The 25,498-nt window shown below is 43.7% G+C and overlaps 1 protein-coding gene across 3 annotated transcripts in view; it reads right to left on the minus strand.

Moving 5' to 3' along the window:
• Positions 1 to 406: 406 nt before the first annotated feature.
• Positions 407 to 25,498, minus strand: part of RAB30 (RAB30, member RAS oncogene family) — a 65,823-nt gene continuing 40,731 nt past the window's right edge. Inside the window, exons 3-7 of one of the 3 annotated variants that reach the window (XM_073335888.2) lie at positions 19,478 to 19,552; positions 19,187 to 19,287; positions 16,753 to 16,836; positions 5,719 to 5,902; positions 407 to 3,380 (exon numbers count right to left, since the gene is read on the minus strand). In XM_073335888.2, coding sequence (XP_073191989.1) covers positions 3,130 to 3,380; positions 5,719 to 5,902; positions 16,753 to 16,836; positions 19,187 to 19,279 — 612 coding nt within the window. In that variant the 5' untranslated portion in view covers positions 19,280 to 19,287; positions 19,478 to 19,552 and the 3' untranslated portion in view covers positions 407 to 3,129. Of the gene's footprint in view, positions 3,381 to 5,718; positions 5,903 to 16,752; positions 16,837 to 19,186; positions 19,288 to 19,477; positions 20,528 to 25,498 lie in introns of those variants that run through there. The other 2 variants (XM_073335898.2, XM_073335877.2) reach the window with 2 other exon arrangements.

Below are 25,498 nucleotides of genomic sequence, written 5' to 3' on the forward strand. Positions count from 1 at the left end.
TAAGGATTTCAAAACCTGCTGGATCTACAAGCCAGGACTGTATCATAAGCTGGCTATTCTCTAGAGCCTGAAACCTCCAGAACATGCAGATGGCTTAGAAAACAGAAGTTCTTAACTCACTTTTAAAACATGTGTTTCCTAAATAGTAGAAACTTATAATAAGAACAGCCACACTGGGTCACACCAAAGGTCCATCTAGCCCAGTATCCTGTCTTCTGACAGTGGTCAATGCCAGATGTCCCAGAGGGAATGAACAGAACAGGTAATCATCAAATGATCCATCCCCTGTTGCCCATTCCCAGCTTCTGGCAAACAGAGGCAAGGGATACCATCCCTACCTATCCTGGCTAATAGCCACAGATGGACCTATCCTCCATGAACTTATCTAGATCTTTTTTGAACCCTGTTATAGTTTTGGCCTTCACAACATCCTCTGGCAAGGAGTTCCACAGGTTGACTGTGCGTTGTGTGAAAAAATACTTCCTTCTGTTTCTTTTAAATCTGCTGCCTATTAATTTCATTTGGTGACCCCTTTTTCTTGTGTTATGAGAAGGAGTAAATAACACTTCCTAATTTACTTTCAATTATCCTTGATTCTGGCCACTTAAAGATGAGCAGACTGTTAAGGGCATCCACAGAAAGACCTAAGTAATTTGTTCCCAGCTCCTTTCTCAACTGGCTCTGATGTTGTTCAATTTGATGGTGAAAACTTTTTTTTTTTTTTTTAATTTTTAACAAAAAAGCCCTTTACAGACACAGTAAATACTTCTCTTCCCAGTAGTGACTTTGGGGTTTACCTGGTCAGAATGTGTTCAGTGCATGAAAATAAAATTTTCCCCGACCCTTAACATCATCCAATAAAAAGTGCACTGGTTATGACTTGCCATGTAAAAGAGAGGTTTGAGGAAAATGCTTGAGCATTTCATCCTTGACTACAGGAAATGAAAAACAAGCGTAATGTGGCACATGTAGCCCTTCATTACTCCACTCCTCCTGGCAACTTTACCGAGTACCTCTACCTTAGCAACTGATATACTATGTAGAAAAATCCAGGACCTGAAGAGTAAGAATATTTTTTAAAAATATTATGATATTTTAGTGAGATGGCAGCATTATCCCACAAGGCATTTACCACAATACCTAAGTGACCTGCAAAATCAGCTATGTAGGAGCTGAATGGTCTTTAAGAGGTCAAACAAAACTGTACTGGAAATTTAAGGGGTATTTTTAAAGGAAGTCAGTTAAGAAAGAAATCCTCCGTAGTGGAGATGCTCCTTAGTGCTGGCTTCACTGTATTACCAAGCACAAGAGAAACCGCTGAGTCAAACAAAATTTTCCCGTTCTAAGGGAAAAAACTGACATGCTACGGCAGGAAATATGTATTACAAAGTGGCTATATTACACTCTTGATCCACAACACACACACTTCCCACTGAAAATCAAAGGCACAGTAAGAGAGACCCCAAAATCTGTTTAGGAAAATGTGACAAAGCATTTTAAAAGGCCATTTTTATTTTCAATATTTACTTATTGGCAGCTTTTTTCATGTTAATACAAAAGGCCAGTCAACATCTTCAGCAAATAATACATGATATCGAGCTGATTAATGCTAAGTTACAATGTATCACAGCCACAAAGTTACCAAGAGTTTTAGCCTCATTCAGGTCAATAAAACGGATACCAAACATTTAAGAATGATTTTCTACGTATGCGTCCAACCTCTTTTTCCAATTTTGCTTTAACATCAGTGTGCAAAGTCCAATGTATTATTAGAACATGGCACTAGAGGTGTAATATAACAAATACCATAGTGCTTCCACATTAGAGGTTTTATATAAAGAAATTACCTAAGCAAATAATTATACATACATTGGTGTCTGAGACTTAAGAGTACAAAGTAACAAGAAAATTAAATGAATCTATGGTCATGGATCCAAAAGCTATTAGAATACAGTCAATGCCAAACTGGTACCTTGAATTGCTTCTCCAAGGTACAGGTTCATAAGATGATCATTGGATGAGTAAGACACAAAATGATTCATAACAACACTTGCTGCCATTTTCACTTAAGCTTAAAAAAAAACATACAAAATTGTATGCTTGCTTCTCAAGTAAGACCTGTAACTACAAGCTTTCATTACTCAAACACACTGGACTGCCATCTAAAACTGTGCTCTGCCTTTGAACCCTTATACATGATCAGTGCAAACACAATATTTTGGTCAGATCTGATCTGTTTAGAACTCCATCAGTCAGTATTCTCAAAGCTAGTTCATTACACTAGGAAATTACTGTTTACAGAGCTTTTATGACTCAAGAAAAAAAGTCTTTGCACCCCACAATTGACATCAAAGAAGCACAGTCCTTACCCACTATGTTCAGGCTGAGAAAAAGAGGTAATGATATTTTATGGACAGTGCTTATTAGCATACTTTCACTACTTACTCTAAGTTACACATTCAGAGGACAGTAATGTAATAAAACTAGGTTTGGTCTATGAAATATTCAGCCAGAGTGCTAGCACCAAACGGAGTGACTAAGCCAGTATCCATATCTTTTTTCAAATTGTTGTTTGTTTGGAAACGTTGATATATACGTTTTTAATTCCAAGTTCATGAAAGTGCCTGCAGATGAGAGATATAACACTAATTCAAAACATACAATTGAGTCCTGCATCAGGATGCTGTGGGCATATACACATCCTAAGCATTCATTTGGCTGGCAGCCTGGAACAATGCCAGTACTGTATAGTCCAAGGCTTAAAGTTCATCTTTTTTCAAAAGGACTAAAGGCGTGCTGCAAAAGAGATCCTGCATTCTTCTGTATCATCCAGGGAGGCTGTTCTAGTCTCCAACGGAAAGTGATGTAGCAGCCCATGCTCTGGATTTGAATGAGCGCCTTGTGCAAACTATTTTTGCTAACCAACTCCAGAGATTGCAAAAAAGATTAAACCATATTATATTCTGCTATGTTGACCTGCAGGTGGAGCGGCCAGCCTGCCATGCTTTAAGATCGGGAACCTGACTTAGGTGTGAGTCAGATGGGTCAAAGTGGCAGGAATTGCCTTCACTGAGATACATCTCTGCAAAAAACCTCTTGGCCCATTTGGGGTGGATCTTGGGCCAGCCCTTAATTGAAATTGCAGCAAGTCAAATAGCTGATACTTTTCCCCTCTCCTGGTAACGGGGATGCCACATTGTTCACAAGCGTATTCTGTCTTGCCTCACTGATCAGCCGGCAAGCTAAGTCCAGAAAGAGTTTTTCCACATTATCCGATTCTTTAGCAGAAGTTTCCAGATAGTACATGTTTTGGGCCTCTGAAAATTCTTCAGCTCTTTGTTTGGAGACTTCTCTTTTCTCGGCTAAATCAATCTTATTACCTGCATCAATAAAATATTTTAAGAAAGGGAATTAATTTGACTTGTAAAACAAAACCAACAGAAATTGATCTGGAAGAAAGGAACCATTTGTCACCATGTGTCTCGCGTTAGGTTCTTTATTTTAAACAAACTATTCATCTTATAAAGCTACAAAACTAAATGCTCACTCTCCTGTCCCCCCAAAAAGTGGATTCTCTGATAGATAACCAAGGCTTTTTAATATTAGCTCGCTTAATGGAATTTTCCCCATGAACATGCAAGCCATTTAGCATTAATTTTGTGCTAATGCACCTGTTTAATATCAATTGGCATTAAAGGATTTCCCTTTTAATGTCTATTGAACAATCATTGGTTCTTGCTCCAAGGAGCACTTAAAATGTCAATTATTGCATGTGGGGGCGCCAAATACAATATTTTTTTCACATAATTATGAGCTTTAAAAAGAAACCTGCTCTCCAGTTTTAATTACATGTTTTTGTTCATTATATGGTTACTGAACACGGGGAATGAATGGGTGTAAGAAAGCTGATAGAACTAGGTGAGGTGAGGAACCCTCCCCCATAGGGAGATGTCATTTTCAGCTTATGGCAGAACAGATCAACATTTGTGTAGGGAATAAACCGACTAATGATTAATCTGATATTAACTGCAGTTGGTTTGGGAAGAAGTGGGAGTTGAGAAAAGGATCCCTTTCCACTGCCATCATTTCCATCCAACAACCTCTCCTTTACAATGTAATGGTTCATGAACATACTCTATATGAAGTTAGATTTATAGAAAGTTAATAAGCAATTATTGGAGTATAGAAGCATATAACCATCTATAACTTGGTAAGAAGCACATCAGTAGAAGGTGCTACAGATGGTTATAAGCAACCTACTGGATTCTAGCAATTTATTAGCACATTATTGTTTATTAATCTTTTATAAACTATTTATAAAATATACTGTACCTTTAATCTACAGTGTGAATGGTTTCTTGTCACAGAACCTCTAAGCATTTTAGATTGCATTGTTAGTGTGCATTAGGGCACCTAGAGTCTGGGATAAGGGTCTTTTTAATTTTAAAATCCAAATAAAGACTAAATACACCAGATTCTTCTGTAGAATTGTACTATCTACTCTTTAAATATTAAGCTATTTAAAAGAGAGAGAGAGAGAGCGAGAGAGAGATCTTTCTGTTGAATAACCATCTGACTAACGCTTTCCTCAAATTATGTGTCCATCATTCTTCGACTATGCTGAGACCTAGTCCCTTGACCAAGTCCCTGAAAAGTGATGTTTTGACTACCCGATTTGGAAAACAAAGTCCACCATTGCAGAATGCTAATGGGCCTCATCACTGTGTATACCTTGGTGCACTCTTCTGGTAGCAAACTGATGGCTGGATTTGCTTCATCTCAAGCAAAGGACATTACTCAACGTGGCATTTTCTTCATTTAAATATTTTTTAATTCTCTAAAAATCCATGTGAAATTCTGATTTAGTACCAGTGAAAGGTGTAGCCTCATGGCCCTGGAGACAGAAACCTTCTGTTTATTCACAGGACAGGGATGATACAGACTGCAGCAGATGATCTTCTCCACGGCCCTGCACTGTGCCTATTAATGAGGGAGAGGAGGAAGACACTCCAGGCTCCATATGCCCACTGAGTCCTTGACCTCTCTGCTGAGAATGCCAACTGGAATGCCAACTAGTTTTTGTGATGCTGACACATGCCACTGCAACAGGACTGAGGCCATCAAAGCATAATAACTTTCAGCCACTACCAACCTGATCTAGATATGAACTGGGAACCTAGAGGTGTAAAGCTCCAGTTACTCTTTCTAAACTGCAACTGCACAGTCAAAGCCATGGGGCTAAATAACCAAATACATAATTCATTCAGTGGAAGGGAAAGTGAAACAATCATTAAATGGTTCCTGGTTTGTTTGGGCTTTCTACCTAAATACGGCCCTCCATGCTGAACAACCTTACATGGCTTAAGATGGCCAACACTTTGAGAAGCAGCAGTTGCTATTCTGAGTTGTGTTTTAGTGCATTGGCTTTATGTATTGGAGGAGTCATTCAGACACAGTCTTTGTCTTGACAATTTCACTTAGATGAATGGCTTTGTGGTAAGATGCTACAGAGATATAGGTTCAGAACCTACTGGCATCAAGGGGTGTCCAGTCCAGCATATTTGAAGGAGATCCTGACACTATGAGATAAAATAAATGCAGTATTTTCCATTGCTAATGCCTCTATCTGCCAATGACCCTAGTCAAACTCCAGATGGACATGGCTGATTATTCTCTCTTGGAGAAATGAGCTCTTATAAAAGCACAGTCCTCACTTACCCACTAGCACAGTTATGACCTTATTGCTGGCATACTGTTCTATTTCTCGCAGCCATTCGGGAAGGCATCGGAAGGATTCTTCACAGGTTATGTCATAGGTCAATATTAATGCATTAGCGCTGCGATAATAACTCTGCGTAATGGACCGGAATCTCTCCTGCCCTGCCGTGTCCCAGATCTGCAGCTTTTGGCACAACAGGAAGGGGAGAAAGGGGAGGAGAAAATACATATTAAAAAAAAACCCCATAAAAACCATCCTTTACTTAGCATCAGGGCAGCACCTAAATGCTTTCAGGGGAAACCCAATGGTGGGAAATCAGGTAACTTTTAATCCCGTTGGCTCCCTCTTCCACCCCACCCCCCAGTTTTGTTTCTCTTCTTGCATCTAAAGATTTAAATTCAAGGCACTAAGTCAGCTGGCATTCCAGCTGATTTCCCTGGAAGCAGCAGGCCTGTAAGCTTTCATGTGACTGAGCATTTCAATCAGCAGTGGAAGAAGTAAGCCATGCTGGCTTGGAATTCTAATGCTGGCATTACAGGGAGAAAACAAATGCCCCGGGCATTGAGGACAATGACATCAGCTGAAAAACGACGACAAAACATCTCCCCCAGCTGCAAATGAAGTTACCCTGTTTCAAATGAAGAGTGCGAGGGAGGAGGGTGGGGAGAGAAACCATAAGAAAGAATCAACAGCTTGGACTTGTGTGTGAACTTTCAGCCAAGCATCTCAAGGTTCTTGCTCTGCATAGCCTTGCACAGGTCACCTCACTGCTCTCTGTCCCCAGTCTGGAACTGTAAGGAAGGGTACATACCCACTTACCAACATCAAAGGGATTGTTAAAGCTGTTTGAGATCTTGAAAGGCAATATAGAGTAGAAGTGCAAAGTACTATCATTTACACCATCATATCAGGGGTGCGGGAGGAGAGAGAGCTTTTAAAATAACATTGGCCCTGATCCTGTAGGGAGTTCTGTGTCCGACCACGCATCTGCCTACATAGAAATCACTACAGGATTGGGTCCCTAAAATCATGTTCGCTGGTCAATGGCATTTCAGATTAGTTACAAAGATAACAAGTGACCTCAATCCATACTAAAACAGAGAAGTGCTTAACTGGAACATGACCAAAAAGGACACACTGCAGCCCATGTTTACACTGGGAGAATTAACCAACAATTTCAAAATCGTTCTAACTTGTGGTTCAGCTAATCTGGTATTAAATTGGGGGAAAGGTATGTAAACATGGCTCAGATGACAGAACCATTTTCACAGAGGTTTAGTAAATCTGCTGAAATGCCAGTCTAATCAAAATGGTACCAATCAATACAGCCTACAGCTGAACCAGCGTTCAAACCAGTCTGAAGTTTGGGGTAAGTTACTTCTCCACTCTATGCAAAGCTTTTAAGATTCTGAATTCTTAAGTGCTCTGTAGCAAGATGCCATTGGCAAGAAGGAGCTCAAAAAAAACAAACAAGTACGTGTGGAATGGTAGATGCAGCCAGAGCTACAAAGAATTTCCTATGGCTTAGCAGAAATTTAGGAAGGTTTTGTTAGTGTAAGCAGAGTCAGGATGAACTCCACCCTGACATCTGGTGGTGAGTTGTGGCAAGTGGAAAAGAACTTCAGGGGCTGATCTCATTTGCATAGGCAAACCCACCCCACCTAGGATGAGCCCATAGCTGCCCAAATGGTCACTTTGGCTGCTGTGGGATCCCCAGTTTCTCTGTTATTGGGGCAGGAAGAATAAATTGTTATCCTGATTATGTGAATCAAGGACAGTGGAACTGTACTTGGCCTTTTATTATGATGGAGGGACTCGCCATCAACTAAGTAGCACTCGCTAGGCAAGGGACATGGGTTCCAAAACTCAGTGAATTGAGAGAGGCTTGGGACAGGTATCAAGTGTAGGTAGTCTCTTGGCCTATCTAAGGCTGTGATCAAGTGTCTTGATGTTTTGGGTCTTTTGGCCTTGAGATGAAAACCTTGTCTGTGTCTCTTACACCTTGAAGTGAAAAAATTATTTAAGTTGTACCTGGTGGTGTGGGCCCTTTGTAAGGGCCTGAATCATCAGTTGCACCTCCTTCTCTCACCACTGTGGAATATCAGAGCTAATTTTGGGTCTATTAGGAATCTAGTTACAGGTGCTGAGCGGAATTTGCTTTGCGCTTACAGTGCATGAGCACTGAGGCTCTTACTACTACAAGCTGAAATCACTAAAGAGCTAAAAATTACTAAGAGCTGAAATCACTGAGCACTGTGTTAAGTAGTGGGGAGCCTGAAGATATATGGCTGGGCAGCTGGCGGAGCGGACCGGCTGGCCAAGTGGAGCAGTTCGCGGGACGGCTGGAGCAGCTTGCGGGACAGCTGGCGAAGCGGAGCAGCTGGTGGATCGGATCGGAGTGAAGCCCCATGGAGAGGCGGGGCAGTCGGCTTTGGATCATGTAAGGTGTCCTTTACCTCTTTCCCCCCCACACTCCATTTTCACCCAGACTGGGGAGTAACACTCTGCAGATGAACTTTTGAACTCTAGGGCTGGACTTTTGGGTTGTTAGACTTTTGGGACTTTGGACTCAAGAGACCTTTGGATTGTTGGACTCAAGAACCAAAGGGAAAGGACATGGCTCAATTTGCTGGGGTGGGTCTTTGCTCATGGTTTGGTTGATGAACCCTAGTTGTGGTGTTTTCCCAATTTAATGCTGATGTCATTTACCTCATGTTATTAAAGATTTTCTACTATACCGAGACTCTGTGCTTGTGCGAGGGGAAGTATTGCCACTTTGAGGCGCCCAGGGGTGTGTGTAAGATTTTCCCAGGTCACTGGGTGGGGACTCGAGCCGGTTTTGCATTTGCTTTGTTGAGAGGGAACCCCTATGTACTGAACCCGGCCCTTGCTGTTATCAACTCGGCCTGGCAGAAGGGTTACATTAGCAAAGCCACATTATTACTGAAAGAAGAGACGTTGTAGGCCCTGTAGAAATCACGATTATAGTATGTTCTCCTGCAAAGAGACGTAAAACACTGGAAGTCCTGTCCGCCCTACACAAACAAGGATGATCTCCTGCCACTTTTCATAGAAGTAGTGCCAGGGTGCTAATGGCCATATTTCCTTTCCGCCACTGGTGTGCAGGGTACTGCGCATTGGTTGTTTGCCACCCCTAGCCCACAGTGGGCTCTTTTCTGCTGTATATACTGAGATTACAGGATATCCTTTGGATGGAATTGGCCATCAACATCTGCCTTTGCAGCACATTTGTCTACCACCTACAACACATTTCTTGACTAAATTCTAATAAGTACATCTAGAGATATCAGATGACCTTAAAAATTCTCCAAATCATTGGTCTCATGCCTAAATACAACTGCTGCATGAAACAAAAATGTATAAAACTTTTGTCGGTTGTTAAAATGATGAACTTTTGGTCATCTAGAATAAAAGACAATTTTGTTAAAATGTGGTCAATGATTCATAATGAAGGAATGTCTCAAATTTCAATATTTTAACTCAAAAGGGGCACTTCTCTATTTCAGGCTTTGGTTTTTAAAGTGCCTATCTGAATGGTTGAAATCTGATTAGAAAGAACTACTACATTTTGGCAACCTTTGGTGGAAAGGTTAAAGTCAATGGGAATTTTCCCTGTTCTCAGCAGATCACGACAGAGTGAACAAAACTTAAAATATTCTAGCTCAAGGGGAACATGAAAGTTAAATTGTGTCAATCATGACATTACAGGTAATCTATATTATATTAGCTTCCGAGAGATGAGAGCCCCACTTAGCCCATTATCTGATTCCAGGCCTTAGGGTCCGACTTTGAAAAGCTGCCTCTGATTTTGTGGAGAGAAAATTAATTGTGGTATCAGTTCCCAGAACTCAGGCATCACACTGCCTGATCTGTTGGCACATGGTGTTTAGATGGTTAAGTATTTAGAACTGCAAAATAGTAAGCACAATTCCTTGTGGGTGCAAGTCAGGTGTCAGGTTGAATCTACTTTAAAAATCAGGGTCTCTGTAATTTGTTTTTGTTTCTGTGGGTTTGATGTTTCTGTTACTTTAATAATGGTTTACTGATGTGTACACACTTTGTATTTCTGCAGGATATTCTAGGGATGATCTCGCTGGACTCAAAATGGCTTTTTGATGAGGATGTTCTATCACACCAACATGATGAACTTTGAAATTGGAAGAAACTGCTTTGGGGAACAACAGGACAGAAGCTTCTGTGATTGGATTTAGCTGTCATTCAACCCACTTGCTGGATATTTAAGTCAGAAGAAAAGCCCTAGAATTTGTGTTAATTGATAAAGATATGCTTTCAGACAAAGTGTGTGTCTGTTTTTAATCACAGTTCAGCTTCTCTCTGCCAAAGTAAGTGAATTTACCATCTATACTTTTCCATTTTATGGTCTTCCCAGGGAAGTCAAAGGATGTTGCCTGACTTACACATGAGAACACAAAGTTACCTGGATGTTATTTCTTGGGGAAATATCCTACAGGCTGGTTTCAGAGTAGCAGCCGTGTTAGTCTGTATTCACAAAAAGAAAAGGAGTACTTGTGGCACCTTAGAGACTAAGGAATTTATTTGAGCATAAGCTTTCGTGAGCTACAGCTCACTTCATCATGAATGCATCCGATGAAGTGAGCTGTAGCTCACGAAAGCTTATGCTCAAATAAATTTCTTAGTCTCTAAGGTGCCACAAGTCCTCCTTTTCTTTTATCCTACAGGCTGTAGGCACTGACTCTGTGGGTGCTCTGGGGCTGGAGCACCTACAGGAAAAAAACTGTGGGTGCTCAGCACCCACCGGCAGCCCCGTGGATCAGCTCCTTCATCCCCACAAGCCCTCCTGCTGGGCCACACTGATCAGCTCCTCCTCCTCCCTCCCAGCGCCTCCCACCCTCTGCAATCAGCTGTTCAGCAGCATACAGGAGGTGCTTGGGGCGGGGAGAGGGGGGTGGAACAGGGTCAGGAAAAGGTGGGGGAGGGGGCAGAACGGGGTGGGAAAAGGCAGGGGTGGAGTGGGGGCGGGATCTGGGGCGGAGCAGGAGTCGAGCACCCCCTTGGAATTGGGGAAGTCGGCACCTCTGCTACAGGCCTCAATCTCTAACTTCATACATAGGAATAATTCTGTTGAGTTCAATGAGACCACCCCTGTGCGTAAAGTTAAGCACATCCTTAAACGATTGCAGGATTGGGATTATGTCCGATTACCCCTTCAACTGCTATCCACTTAGCTTGAATTTATTTTTGTAACCTTTTAGGCATTTCTCAAGGTTCCTTCCCCACTCTGAACGCTAGGGTACAGATGGGGGGACCTGCATAAAAACCCCCTAAGCTTACTTTTACCAGCTTAGGTTAAAACTTCCCCAAGGTACAAACTATTTTACCCTTTGCCCTTGGACTTTCCTAATAATAATAATAATACCGGTTAGACGTTTGGTGGCAGCAGCGAAAGAGCCCGTTTGGAAACGTCTTTTCCCCCAAAATCCTCCCTTACCTTTACACCCCCTTTCCTGGGAAAGGCTTGATAAAAATCCTTACTAATTTGCATAGGTGACCACAGACCCAAACCCTTGGATCTTAAGAACAATGAAAAAGCATTCAAAAGAAGAATTTTAATAGAAGAAAAAGAATCACCTCTGTAAAATCAGGATGGTAAATACCTTACAGGGTAATTAGATTCAAAACACAGAGAATCCCTCTAGGCAAAACCTTAAATTGCAAAAAGGCACAAAAACAGGAATATCCATTCCATTCAGCACAGCTTATTTTCTCAGCCATTTAAAGAAATCAGAATCTAAGCATATCTAGCTAGATTATTTACTAAATTCTAAGACTCCATTCCTGTTCTGTCCCCAGCAAAAGCATCACACAGACAGACAGAGAGGCTTTGTTTCTCCCTCCCCCCACCTTTTGAAAGTATCTTGTCTTTTCACTGGTCATTTTGGTCAGGTGCCAGCAAGGTTATCCTAGCTTCTTAACCCTTTACAGGTGAAAGGGTTTTTCCTCTGGCCAGGAGGGATTTTAAAGGTGTTTACCCTTCCCTTTACATTTATACTCTGAAACCTTTATATTTATGACAGCATTAATCAGATCTACATAGAGTAGCTGTGGCTTGAGTGTTTTTTTAATTTTGATTTTGTCAGAAAAGATCAAGCAGACCAAAAAACTAGCCCTGGATCACACAGAATTTCATATGCTGTATCATGCAAAAGGATATGAAGAGATTCAGAACTTTCTTGTCTTGATTTTTACACTGAGGTCTCTCCCTGAGTTTTCTTCACTATTCTTCAAACGGAGATGACTTGCAAAGACGTCTCACATTAGCAAGTCTGTCTGCATAGATTTTGGAATGCAATCCTAAAAGCTCTAAGGACATTTTCCCAAGCAGTCTTGAATACCAAGAACTACTCCATAAATAGTGCTGCTCTCTCATCTTAGCCCTTAACCATGGTGCAGGCGGTGGGTGGAGTGGATGGAGTCACCATGTGGGAACTTTGCAATGAGTTTATAGGCAGAGAAGTCCCTAGTTTGAGTGACAGGTCATTTTGATATCTCAACTTTGCATGCCTGAGTCACACCTGCTTGCTAATATACAAGTATTTACTCCTGTTAGCACTGTTGAGCAAATACACCTGTGGGAGAGTAAGGTGGATTCTATTCTGCCTCACACATCAAGAAAAATCAATTAGGTTCCGATTGCAGAATCTCTCACCACCAGTGCTGATGCAAGAGGCAGAAAGAACCCAGCTTGACTTTCAGACCCCAAGTAGTGACTGGCAGTTAAATCTGCAGGGCCCATTTTCCCTCTCACTTACACAAGTTTCACATTGGTTTAACTTCACTGACTGACTTAAACGTAGTTGTTCTTGATTTACACCAGTGTGAGAGAAGAATCTGGCTCAGCATCTTTGGATCAGGACCATATAGAGCAGTGGTTCTCAAACTAGGGCCACCGCTTGTTCAGGGAAAGCCCCTGGCGGGCCGGACCGGTTTGTTTACCTGCCGCGTCCGCGGGTTCGGCTAATCGCAGCTCCCACTGGCCGCGGTTCGCCATGCCAGGCCAATGGGGGCTGCAGGAAGGGTGGCCAGCACATCCCTGAGCCCATGCCACTTCCTGCGGCAGCGAACCGCGGCCAGTGGGAGCTGCAAATCGGCCGAAACTGTGGATGCAGCAGGTAAACAAACCGGCCCGGCCCGCCAGGGGCTTTCCCTAAACAAGCGGTGGCCTTAGGTTGAGAACCACTGATATAGAGAATGAACATGAAAATTCTTCACTCCTAAATGTCACCTGTCAATAGCACTGCTAAATATAATACAACCCTATCTAATTGTAGGCTGCTTGAAATAAGGGTTGATTGATTAGATAGATAGATAGCGCTCTCTCTCACACACACTCACACGCACACATTCAAATGTTTCAGGTGACCCTATCTGGATAGACAGGGCTGTGTCTGCTTTGTAAAGATTCTCGGCCTATAAGCCTTCTGCACTGTACAATGGTGGCTACTTAGGGCTGGTCTACGTTAAAGGATTTTTGCAACAGTGTGCCAAACTGGTATAAAGCAAGGATTGTGTGACTTAACCCAGGGTGCAAAAATCCCAAATGCAGGCAAGACCTTAGTACGTAATGCTTTCTCTCCTGTTGCTCCCTCCCTAGCTTCAAAGCACTGTGCGCAACATTGAGTTAATCCTGGTGGTAACGCACTTGTTATGGTAACAGAGTAGCAGCCGTGTTAGTCTGTATTCGCAAAAAGAAAAGGAGTACTTGTGGCACCTTAGAGACTCTCTAAGGTGCCACAAGTACTCCTTTTCTTTTTGTTATGGTAAGTAAGTGTTATCCCCATTTAAGGATAGAAAAATGGAGACAAAAAGGGACAGTCACTTGATCAAGGCCACAAAATGGGGGCGTCACCAAGGCCAGAATTAGCACTCTGGAGATTGCTGGTTCTCAAGCCTGTGCTCAGATCATATTTTGCTATCATCAGCTGCCTAGTATTTACTAAAGAACCTCCACAAGATACAGGTTTGCACGAGCACCTCACTGACAACCTTCAGAGTGACTTTCCAGTATAAAAAGAAGTTGGAAGAGAGAAACAGAAAACTCCCAAGTTAGAGAAGAATGGGCCCAAGATTTTCAAAATCTGTTGCCTAAAACTAGGCTCCTGCATCCATAACTGGTATGATTTTCAAGAGAGCTAAGCAGCCAGCATTTCTATTCCAAGCAGGCCATTTATTTAGATGCCTAAATATTGCATTAGCAGCCTAACATTAGACTCCCACTTTAAGAAAATTTTGGCCTGGAATTGTCCTTGGGAGAATTAAAGTGGAAGAAAAACCCCTCTTTCTGTGTGGTCTGCAAACAACTCCTTCCCATATGTTATCTTGCCATAAAGGTTATGTCCCTTCTAATGCAGCCAAGGTCAGTGCGTGCTGGGCTTATTGACACAGAAGTACAAGCTATATGAGTAAGAGCTGCCTGGTGCCCCTTCCCCAAGTATATCAATTGATTTTTCTGATCGCTGCTCCTGTGGATTTCCATTTTTTCCTTCACCTTATATGAGCAAAGAGTCTACTCAGCCCCACTCATGAATTCTGTGTCTCTCTAAGAGGATGAATGTACATGTATACAGCACCCCTATGAAGAACCCAAATCACAAATTATACACATAGACCACCACTGGCCTGCAGCCACCCATAGTTTGAGGGTAGGAATGAAGACACCTCTGCATGGTAGGAGGTGAGTGGTAAAATGCCCTTCCTCTTTCTAAAATGTGCCATGAGAACTGTAATCCCTCTAGAGAGCAGACAGGACATCAAGGCCAAAACTTTTCAAACTAAGGAAGGAAGGATTGTCTTGTGGCTGATGCACACTGCATCAGACTTCAGGGGTCCGGGCTCAAATCCCAGCTCTGCCACAGACCGACTGTGTGACCTTGGGCAAACTCATTTAGTCTTTTTGCAATTCCTTTCCCAGTTTATAAAATGGAGATAATACAATTCTACTTCCTTTCTCTCACCCTTTGTCTGTAGAGATTGTAAGCTCCTATACCAGGGACAGTCTCTTACTACAGATTTGTACAAGCCCTACTACAATGTGGCTGGGGACTCTAGACACTCCTATAATTAAAAAAAGTCAATCATTAGGTGCCTAAATCCCTATATAGGCAAACTATAGCCTGATTTTCTCAGATGACCCGAGGACCCCAAGGGAGCTGCAGGTTCTCAGAATATCTGATAAAAATCAGGCCACTTTTCATCACCTAAATAGATTTAGGTACCCGACTTCAGGCACCCACATTTGAAAATATTGCCTTGTGTGTTTAATCCACACAGCAAGTAATTTGCACCACCGTGGCTCTCTCATCGGAGTACCCACTAGAATACCAGAAGGGAGAGAAGAGAAATCAACTAGTTTTTCATTTCCATCTGTGAGCTTGTACTAGTATAGCAGGGAATTGAATTCTAGGAAAACTTCACGGGTCAACTGAAACTTTCACAGCACTGAATGCACGGATCACCACACTTCCCACCCACCTTGTCACACTAGAGTCATCCAGTTTCTCCAAGGCCGGCCAGCTCAACCAAAACTGGAGGTATTTCTAGGGCCCTTCAGTCCTGCAGAACTCCACAAGCCTGCAGGTCTACACCAGTGAACCTTAGGAGCTCTGTAGGGACAGAGCTGCAATGACTACAGCTGGCGGAGGAGACAGCATTCCACCTCCGAATTAACAGGAGTTCAGTAAATGGAGGTTGAACTGAAATAGTTCTTTGCACATCCATAAACCCTAATACACAAGCACTGTACAAATATGGATTGAGTTTTGCAACACCCTTCTTCAAAGGTAGACTATTATTATCCTCACAGATGAACAGAGGCACAGCACTGAAATGATATGCCCAAGGTCTAAACAAGTCAGAGCCAGGAATAGGACTCAAGAGTCCAGACTTTTCCAGGCAAGAAGGCTACAAGCACGCTCTCTCTCTCCTATATGTCATCACAGAGCTTCAAACACCCAACAATTGCTTCCATCACAGATTATAAAGAGAAAAATTAACACTAATTCACCGAAACCTGGACAGTAGCACAACCAGTGGCAGATTTAGAGTTAGTGGGGCCCTGTGCACAGCTTCATTTTTGGGGGCCCCCCCTTGGGACCCAGCCAAGAAAAAGAACATTCTCTCTTATCTCCCCCCCCGCAATTTTTCATTCTTTTTTTCCTTCATCCCCCTCCTATATTAGAAGTAATGGGAAGTAAATGAAAAGGTGAGGTACCTTGATTGGGGTAGAGGGTTGGGGTGCAGGAGCTGGGCTCTGGGAGGGAGTTTGGGTGAGGGAGGGGTCGGGCTCTGGGAGGACGTTTGGGTGCGGGCTCTGAGCTGGGGCAGGAGGCTGGGGTGCGGGAGGGGGGCAGTGCTTACCTCAGGCAGCGCAGCTCCCAAAGTGACTGGCATACTCAGCCCTCTGGCAGCGGCTCCTAGGCGGGGAGGGCCAGGGGGTCGCCACATGCCACTGCCCGCAGATTTTGCCCCTGCAGCTCCCATTGGCCGCAGTTCCCGGCCAATGGGAGGTGCAGAGTTGGTGCTTGGGGCGGGGGCAGCGCGCAGAGACACACCTCCCCCAGGGGCCACAGGGATATGCCAGCCGCTTCCTCTGCGATGTGCCACTCCCAGGAAGAAAGCAGAGTGGGCAGGGAGCCGCCTTAGCCTTGCTGCTGGCACGTCTCTTCGCGCCCTTTAGGGGGAGGAGGCAGCGGGTCTCCATGCACTGCCCGAGGGGGCAGCACACGGAGCTGCCTCCCCCCCACCAGGGGCGTGCAGAGATGTGCCAGCAGCTGGCCGCTTCCGGGAGTAGTGTGGGGCCACCGGCCATGGCATGCAGGCAGCCTGCCTGAGCCCTGCTGTGTCACCGGGGCCAGGACTAGGTGCAGGGTGTCAGATGAGATTTGTTCTGCATTCTGGGGCCCTGTGCCACTGCATGATTTGTTTCATGGTAAATCCGCTCCTGAACACAACAAAGCAAGTTGGTAGTTTCCTACCTTCACTTTTTCACCATTTATCTCCACAGTCTTAATCATAAAGTCAACTCCAATAGTGGCTCCTTGACCTGGTGGGAAAAGCCCCTACAAAGAAAGCAGTTTGGTTAAAGCAGATTCTGCAGTAAGATGAGAAAGAAGATTTCACCTGCTGATGAATCCCCTCCAGGCTTTTGTCCCATCCTGCTTCCTCTAATTCTACTCCCCTCTCCCCAAAACAGTTGTTCTCCCATCAGAGAGAAGTATCAATAGATGGGGAAACAACTCAGAGTCAATTTAGGGTGATTTGATCACAGTCCATAAGTACCCACATGGAGGATAAATATTTAATAATGGACTCTTCAATCTAGCAAAGAAAGGACTAACACAGTCCAATGGCTGGAAGTTGAAGCTAGACAAATTCAAAATGAAAATATTGTGCAACTTTTTAACAATGAGGGTAATTACCACTGGAACAATATAATCAAGGGTTGCTGTGGATTGTCCATCATTGGCAGTTTTTAAATCAAGATTGGATAGATTTTTTTAAAGACATGCTGAAGGAATTATTTTGGGGAAGCTCTATGGCCCATGCTATACAGGTCAGTCTAGCCTTAGAATCTATGATCTATGAATTCATAGAGATCTCTGTACCACAGGAAATGCAATCAATTGTTCTGTTGCCCTAGCTCATGGAGGACTGGACTCTTCACCCACTCCATATACAAAGCTCCAATTGATTGCACTGGGAATCCAATGCTTGGAGTGGCAGCAAAATCAACTCTTACGTTACCTGGGACAAAAGAACAACTGATCATGTCTCTTGTTGTACAAAGGTGTCTCCAGTTCAACTCCAGTTGTTTTCCATAGAGTAAGGAATGTGACAACTGGACTTGTGAGGCAGGGGTGGGGAGGGCAAACAAGAGGAAAAGGGGGATCGAGAAAGAGGAGGAAGAAAAGAAAAAAGAACTATAGATGTTTATACCCTTCTCTGAAGCATCTGGTATTGACTGATGTCAGAGACAGGGCACTGGACTAGATTGGCCATTTAGCTGATTCACTATGTCAAATTTCTCAGTTCCTAGGAGTGAGTGGTGGCAAAAGCTTTAGGAACATTCATTAGAAGAGAACATTTTGTCATCACAGCTTTCCATTTCCCCAACACTGTTGTGTAACTCTCTGAAAGCCACTTTCCAAGCAATCCTCTCACATTCTTGTACAAAGGTTTCTGTGAGCGAACAGACAGTCAGCTGTTATCTTGACAGTAGCAACGTCAAGAGGCTTCAACTCACGTTTCGTGGTAGTATTATATCTTGGTATAGTTAAATAGAGGGACCCAAGCAACAATAAAATAATAATAGCTTTTCAATTATTGGTTTCCAGGCCTGTAGACCTACACAAAGCCACATTGATTTCTGGCCATATCTGCCTCTGCTACCAGTAGCAGCAAGCCAAAGCTTGGAAAGCAGCAGAATTGGCTGCCGATTTTACAGTTTAGCCCCTTGGGTTTAGCTCTAGTGCTGCCAGCTATTTGCTTGCTGCTGGAGTGGGAGGAAAAGAGAGAGTTTTAAGATTTCCAGAGGCTTGATTTTAAAACCAATCACAGAGAAAAAGTGCTGAGACTTTAAAGTGAAACTTGCCCAGAAACCATAACTTGTGTTACATACAGTATCATGCAAACTTCCCCTTTACCTCGGTTACAGAAATCCTGCTCCTCCTTTTCCCCAGTATCATTGCGCAGAAAAGTGCAGATTAAGTGCCCAACACTTGTAATTTAATTTTCTGCAAGGCAAGCAGGGACTTGCCCAACCCCCATTTCTATTTTAAGGATTTAGCTGTATGGGTCACAGAAGAAAACAAAAGCAGGAGGTTGAGAGGTTTGCTGAGCAACACATGGTCTCATTCCCCCGTCTTTTTAAGTCATCATTAAATGGTCTTTAGAACGCTTGCAAAGCCTAATTTTTAAAGGGAGTGTGATGGAAGGTGCTGCATTGACAACCCCAGACATTGAATTTCTCTATCCAGATAGCAGTTTCCAGCAGCTTTAAAAGCTTCCCAGCCCTCTGCAGGGTTCAGGGTAGAAGAGGGACAGGATGCAGCAAGAGGGTACTTCAGTCTCTGTGACCCATTCAGGCCTGATCCAGAGCCCATCAAAATCATGCCCATCTATAGTCTCCTCGTTTTTCTCTCAGCTAGATCTGCCAACAAGGGGGCTAGTTTTGCAGGACATCACCCCTTGCAGGTACACTTACAGCACTAGGACTTATGCTGGGGATGTTGATATCACAACAAAGTGCTTTAGCTGATCTGCGTTGTGGGCGTGCACCTCAGTTCATAGCTACAGATTCCAAGCTATTTTAGAGACAGCTACTAGTTCAAATGGATTTACACACACGAACCAAAAACTTCCCCAATATGCACAGAAGCATTTTCCCCATTAAGAGAAGAAACATCCTACCTGAGTGAAGCGTCGGACTAAGCAGGTTTTCCCCACGCCAGCGTTGCCAATTAAAACAATTTTGAACAGAAAATCATAATCTTCCATACTCATTTACACAGCTGCAAGGGAAAGAGAAATATAAATAAGCCAAAGGGGAAGCATCAGCTGAGGTTCAACCAGCTGGTAAGAGTGTTAGCTCTGCATTGTCGCTTTACTCTCAAGAGCCCAGCATGTGATATTTCTGCAGGGCACCACTAACAAATCAATGCGTTTTTCAGATTCCCTTGCAACAGGGAAACCAGTACTCACCTTTGGGATCAGTTTAGTTACTGCTGAACTTTACTTCTCCAAATACTCAGGACAAAGGTCATTACAGAGTTTGCACTGCTGATAAGATAAGGGAATTGCACTTACAAAGGTGAGAGAACTCCTATCTTCCTGACACAAAGGCCTTTTGCATGCTCACAAACCTGACCACAAGCCCGCAGAGCCAATTCAACCTTTGCCATCCTGCCTGGCAAAAAAAAAATCTATTGTAAAAAGATGACTGAGTGTGGACTTTAATTCCATTCAATGAGGTCCTCAGTGTTCAGGCTGCCAACTGGACTGAATTACAAATGTTGGTTTATGAGCCTGCCTTGCTCAGTTTCCGTAAGGAGCCTTATACGTACTACGTCATAAGCCTTGGAGAGACCGGTCCTAGGTTTCATTAAACATTTTGCTCCCAATGCATCTGGTTTGGACTAAGCCACTAATTTTCTCTTTCTAAAGAGAACATGTTAATGTTCATATTCTGATAACGGGGCCCCATTGTGCTAGGTGCTGTGCAGACCAATGGCACAGGAGGTGTCCCCGCCCCATGGAGTGCATTATCTGCGTCTGGCAGGATGTAACAAGTGGATGAAATGGGAAAAAAAAAATGGGAGAATGTGGCGGCGGCGGGGGGATTAGTAAATAGGAAAATGACCTCACAATAAAATGAACATGGTTTGGCATAAAACCAAAATCTTAGCTCACAACCTGCCTAAGTAATTCCAGAAGGTAGCAACTTGGTGGCACTATGGCTGGGGAAACATTTTAAAAGAGGGTTTTAAAAACAGGATAGGACGGATGGCTTCTTATGTTTGTCAGGGAGTTTCCCCAGGCACAGGGGACAGTGGGAATCAGCAAAGAAGCCAACAATCAAGCCGGCAAGGGGAAGGCAACGCTGGCAGCCTAATAAGCTAGTAGAGCAGAGACTGCATTGGCCAAATAGGGAGAGGCCTTATAAGCATCCTTAAATGGTATCTGGTGGGGTAGGAGGAGGAACCAGTGGAGGGATGCAAACAGGAGGGTGATGTGGCCAGAGTAATGAGACAGGAAGAGGATTCTTGCCCCTACTTTTTCAGTGGATAACATGGTCGGCATCAAGGCAGCAGAAGAGGACATTACAGCAATCAAGGCATGAGATGCAGGTCTGAACAAGAATCTTGGGAATCTGGACAGGTGGAAGAGCTTGACTATTAGAAACATTATGCAGGTAGAAATAGCAACGCTTATATATGGCCTGGATGGGTGGACCCAGAGGAGGGGCTGAGTCAAAAAACAAATGCAGTATGGGGTGCAGGGCAAGTGGCCTAGCGGCCAGAGTTCAATGGGGGGGCACACCCACCAAGGGGTCTGGTGGCCCTGGTAGGGGGGCCCGGGCCCACCCGACTTCATCAGGCCCCGACTCAGGGCCCTAACAATGGCAGAGCAATTTGCCACTCATTAGTGGTGCGGGGTATCCCAACAAAACACACTGAGGTTTCCCAAGTGGGAGGTACCATTCCGTCACCCTTCCTGGGTCACTTCCTATCAGTATCCGCGTTGATGTCTCCCACGAGGCTTCGGATTCTCCATGGTCTGTTGTGCCGGTCGCCTCCTGTGTCTCCTCTGGTCACAGGGGTCACAGGCAGGCCCAGGGAGGCTCTGGTTCCCGGCACAGTCAGGGGCTGTGGCTGGTCCTCTGCAGGAGCTTCTCAGACAGGTCCTTCCCCTGCAGCCTCCAGCCCAGAATGAGCTGGGCTCCCTCCCTTTATACTGCTAGAGCAGGCCCAGTCCTGCCTGGGAAGCGGGACTTCCGCTGTCAATAGTATGGGCTTAACCCTGTCTGGCCTAGTGCAGGGTAAGCAGACCCCGTCACAAACAGCAACAAAACCAAGAAAAACTGACATCCCTCTTAAAATTAAATGAGTGACACCACTGTTAAAATGTTTCATGCTTCATGACTTGCCAAAGCTAGAAAACTTTGGTCAACCAATGCAAGTTCTTTTCGGACCAGTAAAAACTTCCTTAGCACTGGTTCTGGACCAGAGATCTCTGTGGTCCTTCAAAACCTGGGATATACTTTCACCCAGTCCCATCTGACGCCCATTGCCAGTTCCCCGAAGCCATCCAACATTCAAACTTAACTTCTCAGGAAACTTAAACTTGTTTGTAGCTTTCTCGTGTTTACATTTATGAATGCTCAATAGCTCAGACATACCCTAGAGTTATGTCTGATCCTTTTTGTTAGACTCCAGGACTAATCGTATGAGATAATGACCCAAAACTGAAACAAGACGACAAGCCAGTTGCCAAAGCCATATACAAACAAAACAAAGAAATTAAATACCAGAACTAAAACTAAACATAAAGGGTGTGAATAAGCAAGGATGGAACAAGCAAGAAATACAGAAAAAATAAAATGGATTGAGCAAAACGTGAGGAGTTAAAAATCTTGGCCTTCTCTCAGTTTATCAAACCATTTCTCTCTTCATTCATTTCCCACTTATAAAAATCAGAAGGGCACCTCTAGGTTTCCCAGTGTGTCCTGAATTCAACTTGACTAACTTTTAGGCCCTAGGTGGAATTTTCTAAAGTGCCTCAATGAGTTAGGAGCACAAGTTTTATTAAGAAAACAAGTCAATGGGATTTGTACTCCTAACTCACTTAGGTCTGGTCTATACATAGTTTTGTACCGTATAACTATGTTGGTTACGAGTATGATTTACCAGAATAGTTATACTCGTACAACCCCTAGTGTGGACACAGTTGTACTGAGGTAAAATACTGGTATAGCTTAATCCTGTTCCCTTACAGGTGTAAGCAATACCAGTCGAAGCACCTTTATAGCAGAACAGCTGCAGCCACACTAGGGAAGTTGTACCATTTAACGATACTGAACTCGTTAAAGTAGTACAACAGCTTTTGTGCCGAGGCACGGCCTTAAGTAATTCCAACCCCCACAACCTTCAATGAGCTCTGAATGCAGACCTCTGCACCAAATCTCCCTGAAGTCAGCGGGGTCCCCATGGTGTGGGGTGTCACCTGCACAGAGCTCCTGGCAGGACTGGGGCCTTCGATTATGCACATTATATATAAACACAGAGCACAGATCCTAAAACTGTCCGCACTGGACTAATCAAAAAGTGACATTACTCTTATAAAGTTTTCTTGCTTCTGCAACTTTTAGCCAAGGGACTTTTTCGGATGACTCAGTCGCATATTAATAAATTTTTCTTTCTTCTTTCTCTCTTAACTGAGCAAGTGTATTTTAACCACTATAATTGTTGTTCTCACTGGCCAGGGAATAGTGGATCTCAGAGGAACTTTGACACGGCACTTAGTAACTAAACAAATACTGATTCAGAGTAACATAACTCCCCATTATTCACTTGTGATCTGCTAAGCATTATTACTTAAAATTAATAAGTAGGAGTTGGATCACACTCACCCATAGTGAAATCCAGAAGAGGCACAAAGGGAAGAAAAAAGCCCCACAAATCAGAGAGAGAGAGAGACTTTATTTCTTCCCAAAGAAGCACATTTGGACCCTTGGGTTATCTACAGATAGCCAGAGCCATGAAGCTGGGAGCAGAGGTACCACTTGGACCATAATCCAACCACTTTTGAATCTAGCCAAACATGAGTGGCACTAGGACCCCATGCACCAAGTCGCAACGCCACTCACTGAAATTTGGAGAGGGTGTGTGTAGGGGCTCATGGATCAAGGGGGTCAGGCTGCTGGTTGGGTGTAGGGGAATGCCTGGGGGGGAAAGAGGGCGGGGGAAATCTATGGGCCTCCTCGCTTTAAGTACCAGTGCATGCATCTCTTTTCAACACCCTCCATGCACCCTCTCCAAACCAGATCCTCCACTTCCCAAAGAAATATCTTAAAGGGGGTACCCCAGCACAAGGGGCCACAGGCAGCTCTATCGTCTCCGAAACATATTAGTGGGATAGCATGGTGTGCTTGCCCCCCAGACTGCTCCCTTCTGACAGAGACCTACTGCCCACCTCCTGTGGGAAGTTCTGTGCTTGGTACTGTTGCCAGGAACCTCAGTGGGACTTATTCATGGGAGTAAAGCCAGCAGAATCTCCTCTGCCCCCCCACATAGTCTGCATGAGGCACAGCAGAGTTTGTGGATGATTAAGATATTTTTCTGGGTTCGTATTTTGTTCGGCATGTGCTATGGGCAAAGAATTTATCTGCAGTATGTAAGTGCCCTGGGATTTATTCCCCAGGGGATTTAATTTCCAGTTTTATTTAGTTTCTTTCCAAGTGAGTTTTATTCTCCCTAAATCTGACTCACTTCAAATACTAGCTCTCCCAAGCTGAGCCTGGTTTCCCACTCTAGTAGTTTTCCATTGTGCTTCCTACAACCTGGATAGTTTCTTTTATCTGCTCTTCGCATCCAAACAGACACATGGAAGAGCAGTGCAGACAGAAGATTCCTCCTCATCTTTGACATCCTGACGACTGAACATACAATGTGCAGTCACTCAGGGTAACAGAACAAGCACCGTAAGTTCAGGGTAACGATTCAAAAGCCAGCTGGGAAATGTTAATTGCTTTGGGCAATTGAGTTCTCGTTTTAAAAGGAGTGACGTTGCAAGCATGACATGCCCTCACACTCACGTATTTGCCCCATGGGCTTTTCACATTATCTTCCTATCCTAGAGTTTTATGGTAACACCAATTTTTGATCTTTGTAGTACCTGAGCACCTCCCATGCAAAATGGGTAAGGCAAGGGTAGGGTCCCGAATAGACGTCATGGAGCCTCTGGCTCTTCTCCCTCTCTGAGGTACAGCAACTCTGCTTGGGGCAGGGTTTATATTTGAGGCCAAATTCAGACCTGGTGTAAGCATGTACACTGGCAATGATTTGCACCCACTACTCTTCCCAAGGAAGCCTCAAGAGAATACACCAAGGTTCAAAGGCCAGGCATTTCTCAGATCAGCCAGAAGAGGAGTTATCCTAAGCTTTACACACTCTGGAGATCAGGCAATAAAATTTTCCCCAGGAATCAAGACAGAGTGTGTCCTCAATAACAATGAACTTGTCCTCAATAACAATGTTCTCAGAGCTTTAAGACAAGACAATAAAATAGGTCTCTGTCCTAAAGAGCTTCAATAGCAAAATTCCCATGGGCCTCAATCAAAAAATGTATAATATTTCAACTGCTAAAGATTTGGGTCCCAAAAACTAAGCCCTGATCCTGCAGAGAGATCTGCCAACATAGAGAATAATTAAAATCCATAGGATTCAACCTAAGCTTAAGAATCAACATGCATGGATCACTCTGCTGGATTGGGGTGCCTTAGACAACATAATAATCTGTAGTTCTTGAACTACAGATCCATCTCCAGGATGGGTAAAGGAATTGCAGGAGAGAGTGCGCAAATACACTGGAAAACAAAAGGAAGGGAATACTGAGCTTTTGTGACGTTACTCACCTGAACTGTGACTGTACAGATCATTGTTGCAACCAAGGTCCTATAGTTGCACCAAATCTTGTACAATGGAGGTCAAGTGAGGTGTCTATAAAAAGGTTGTAATTCGCTGCTTAAGATGATGCTGTCTGTGTGCATGTATCATTTTTGTATTTGAAGTTATAAATATTGGCTATGTACTTGTATCTCAATGTGTTTGATTTTAAGTAGCATTAATGAAGTATTTGGTCAGCTTCTTGAGAAAGGATTTTTCAGATTAAGTGCCCAATCAAGAATCGCTTAACTGAGATTCGTGGGAGACTCCAATCCACATCTGAGGAGCCTTCCTGGGAACGTTCAAGGCAGCATGTGAGCAATGGCTGCTCTACCTGCAAAGTCAGTCACGTATGGACAGGTGACTTGCCCATGTGACTCCAAACGCCATCTTGCTCCTGTGATTTTCCACAGTAAGAACAATGGTGATCCTCCACATGGGAGAAACTATATAAATGCCCCTGGGGGACGTCCCCATTTTGTCTTCAATCCTGCTTCTGACCTCTGGAGGAACTGTGCTTGAAACTGAAGCTCTGAACAAAGGACTGAACAACCCATCC

Source organism: Lepidochelys kempii, chromosome 1 (genome assembly GCF_965140285.1).
Source record: "Lepidochelys kempii isolate rLepKem1 chromosome 1, rLepKem1.hap1, whole genome shotgun sequence".
Lineage (NCBI taxonomy): Eukaryota > Metazoa > Chordata > Testudines > Cheloniidae > Lepidochelys > Lepidochelys kempii.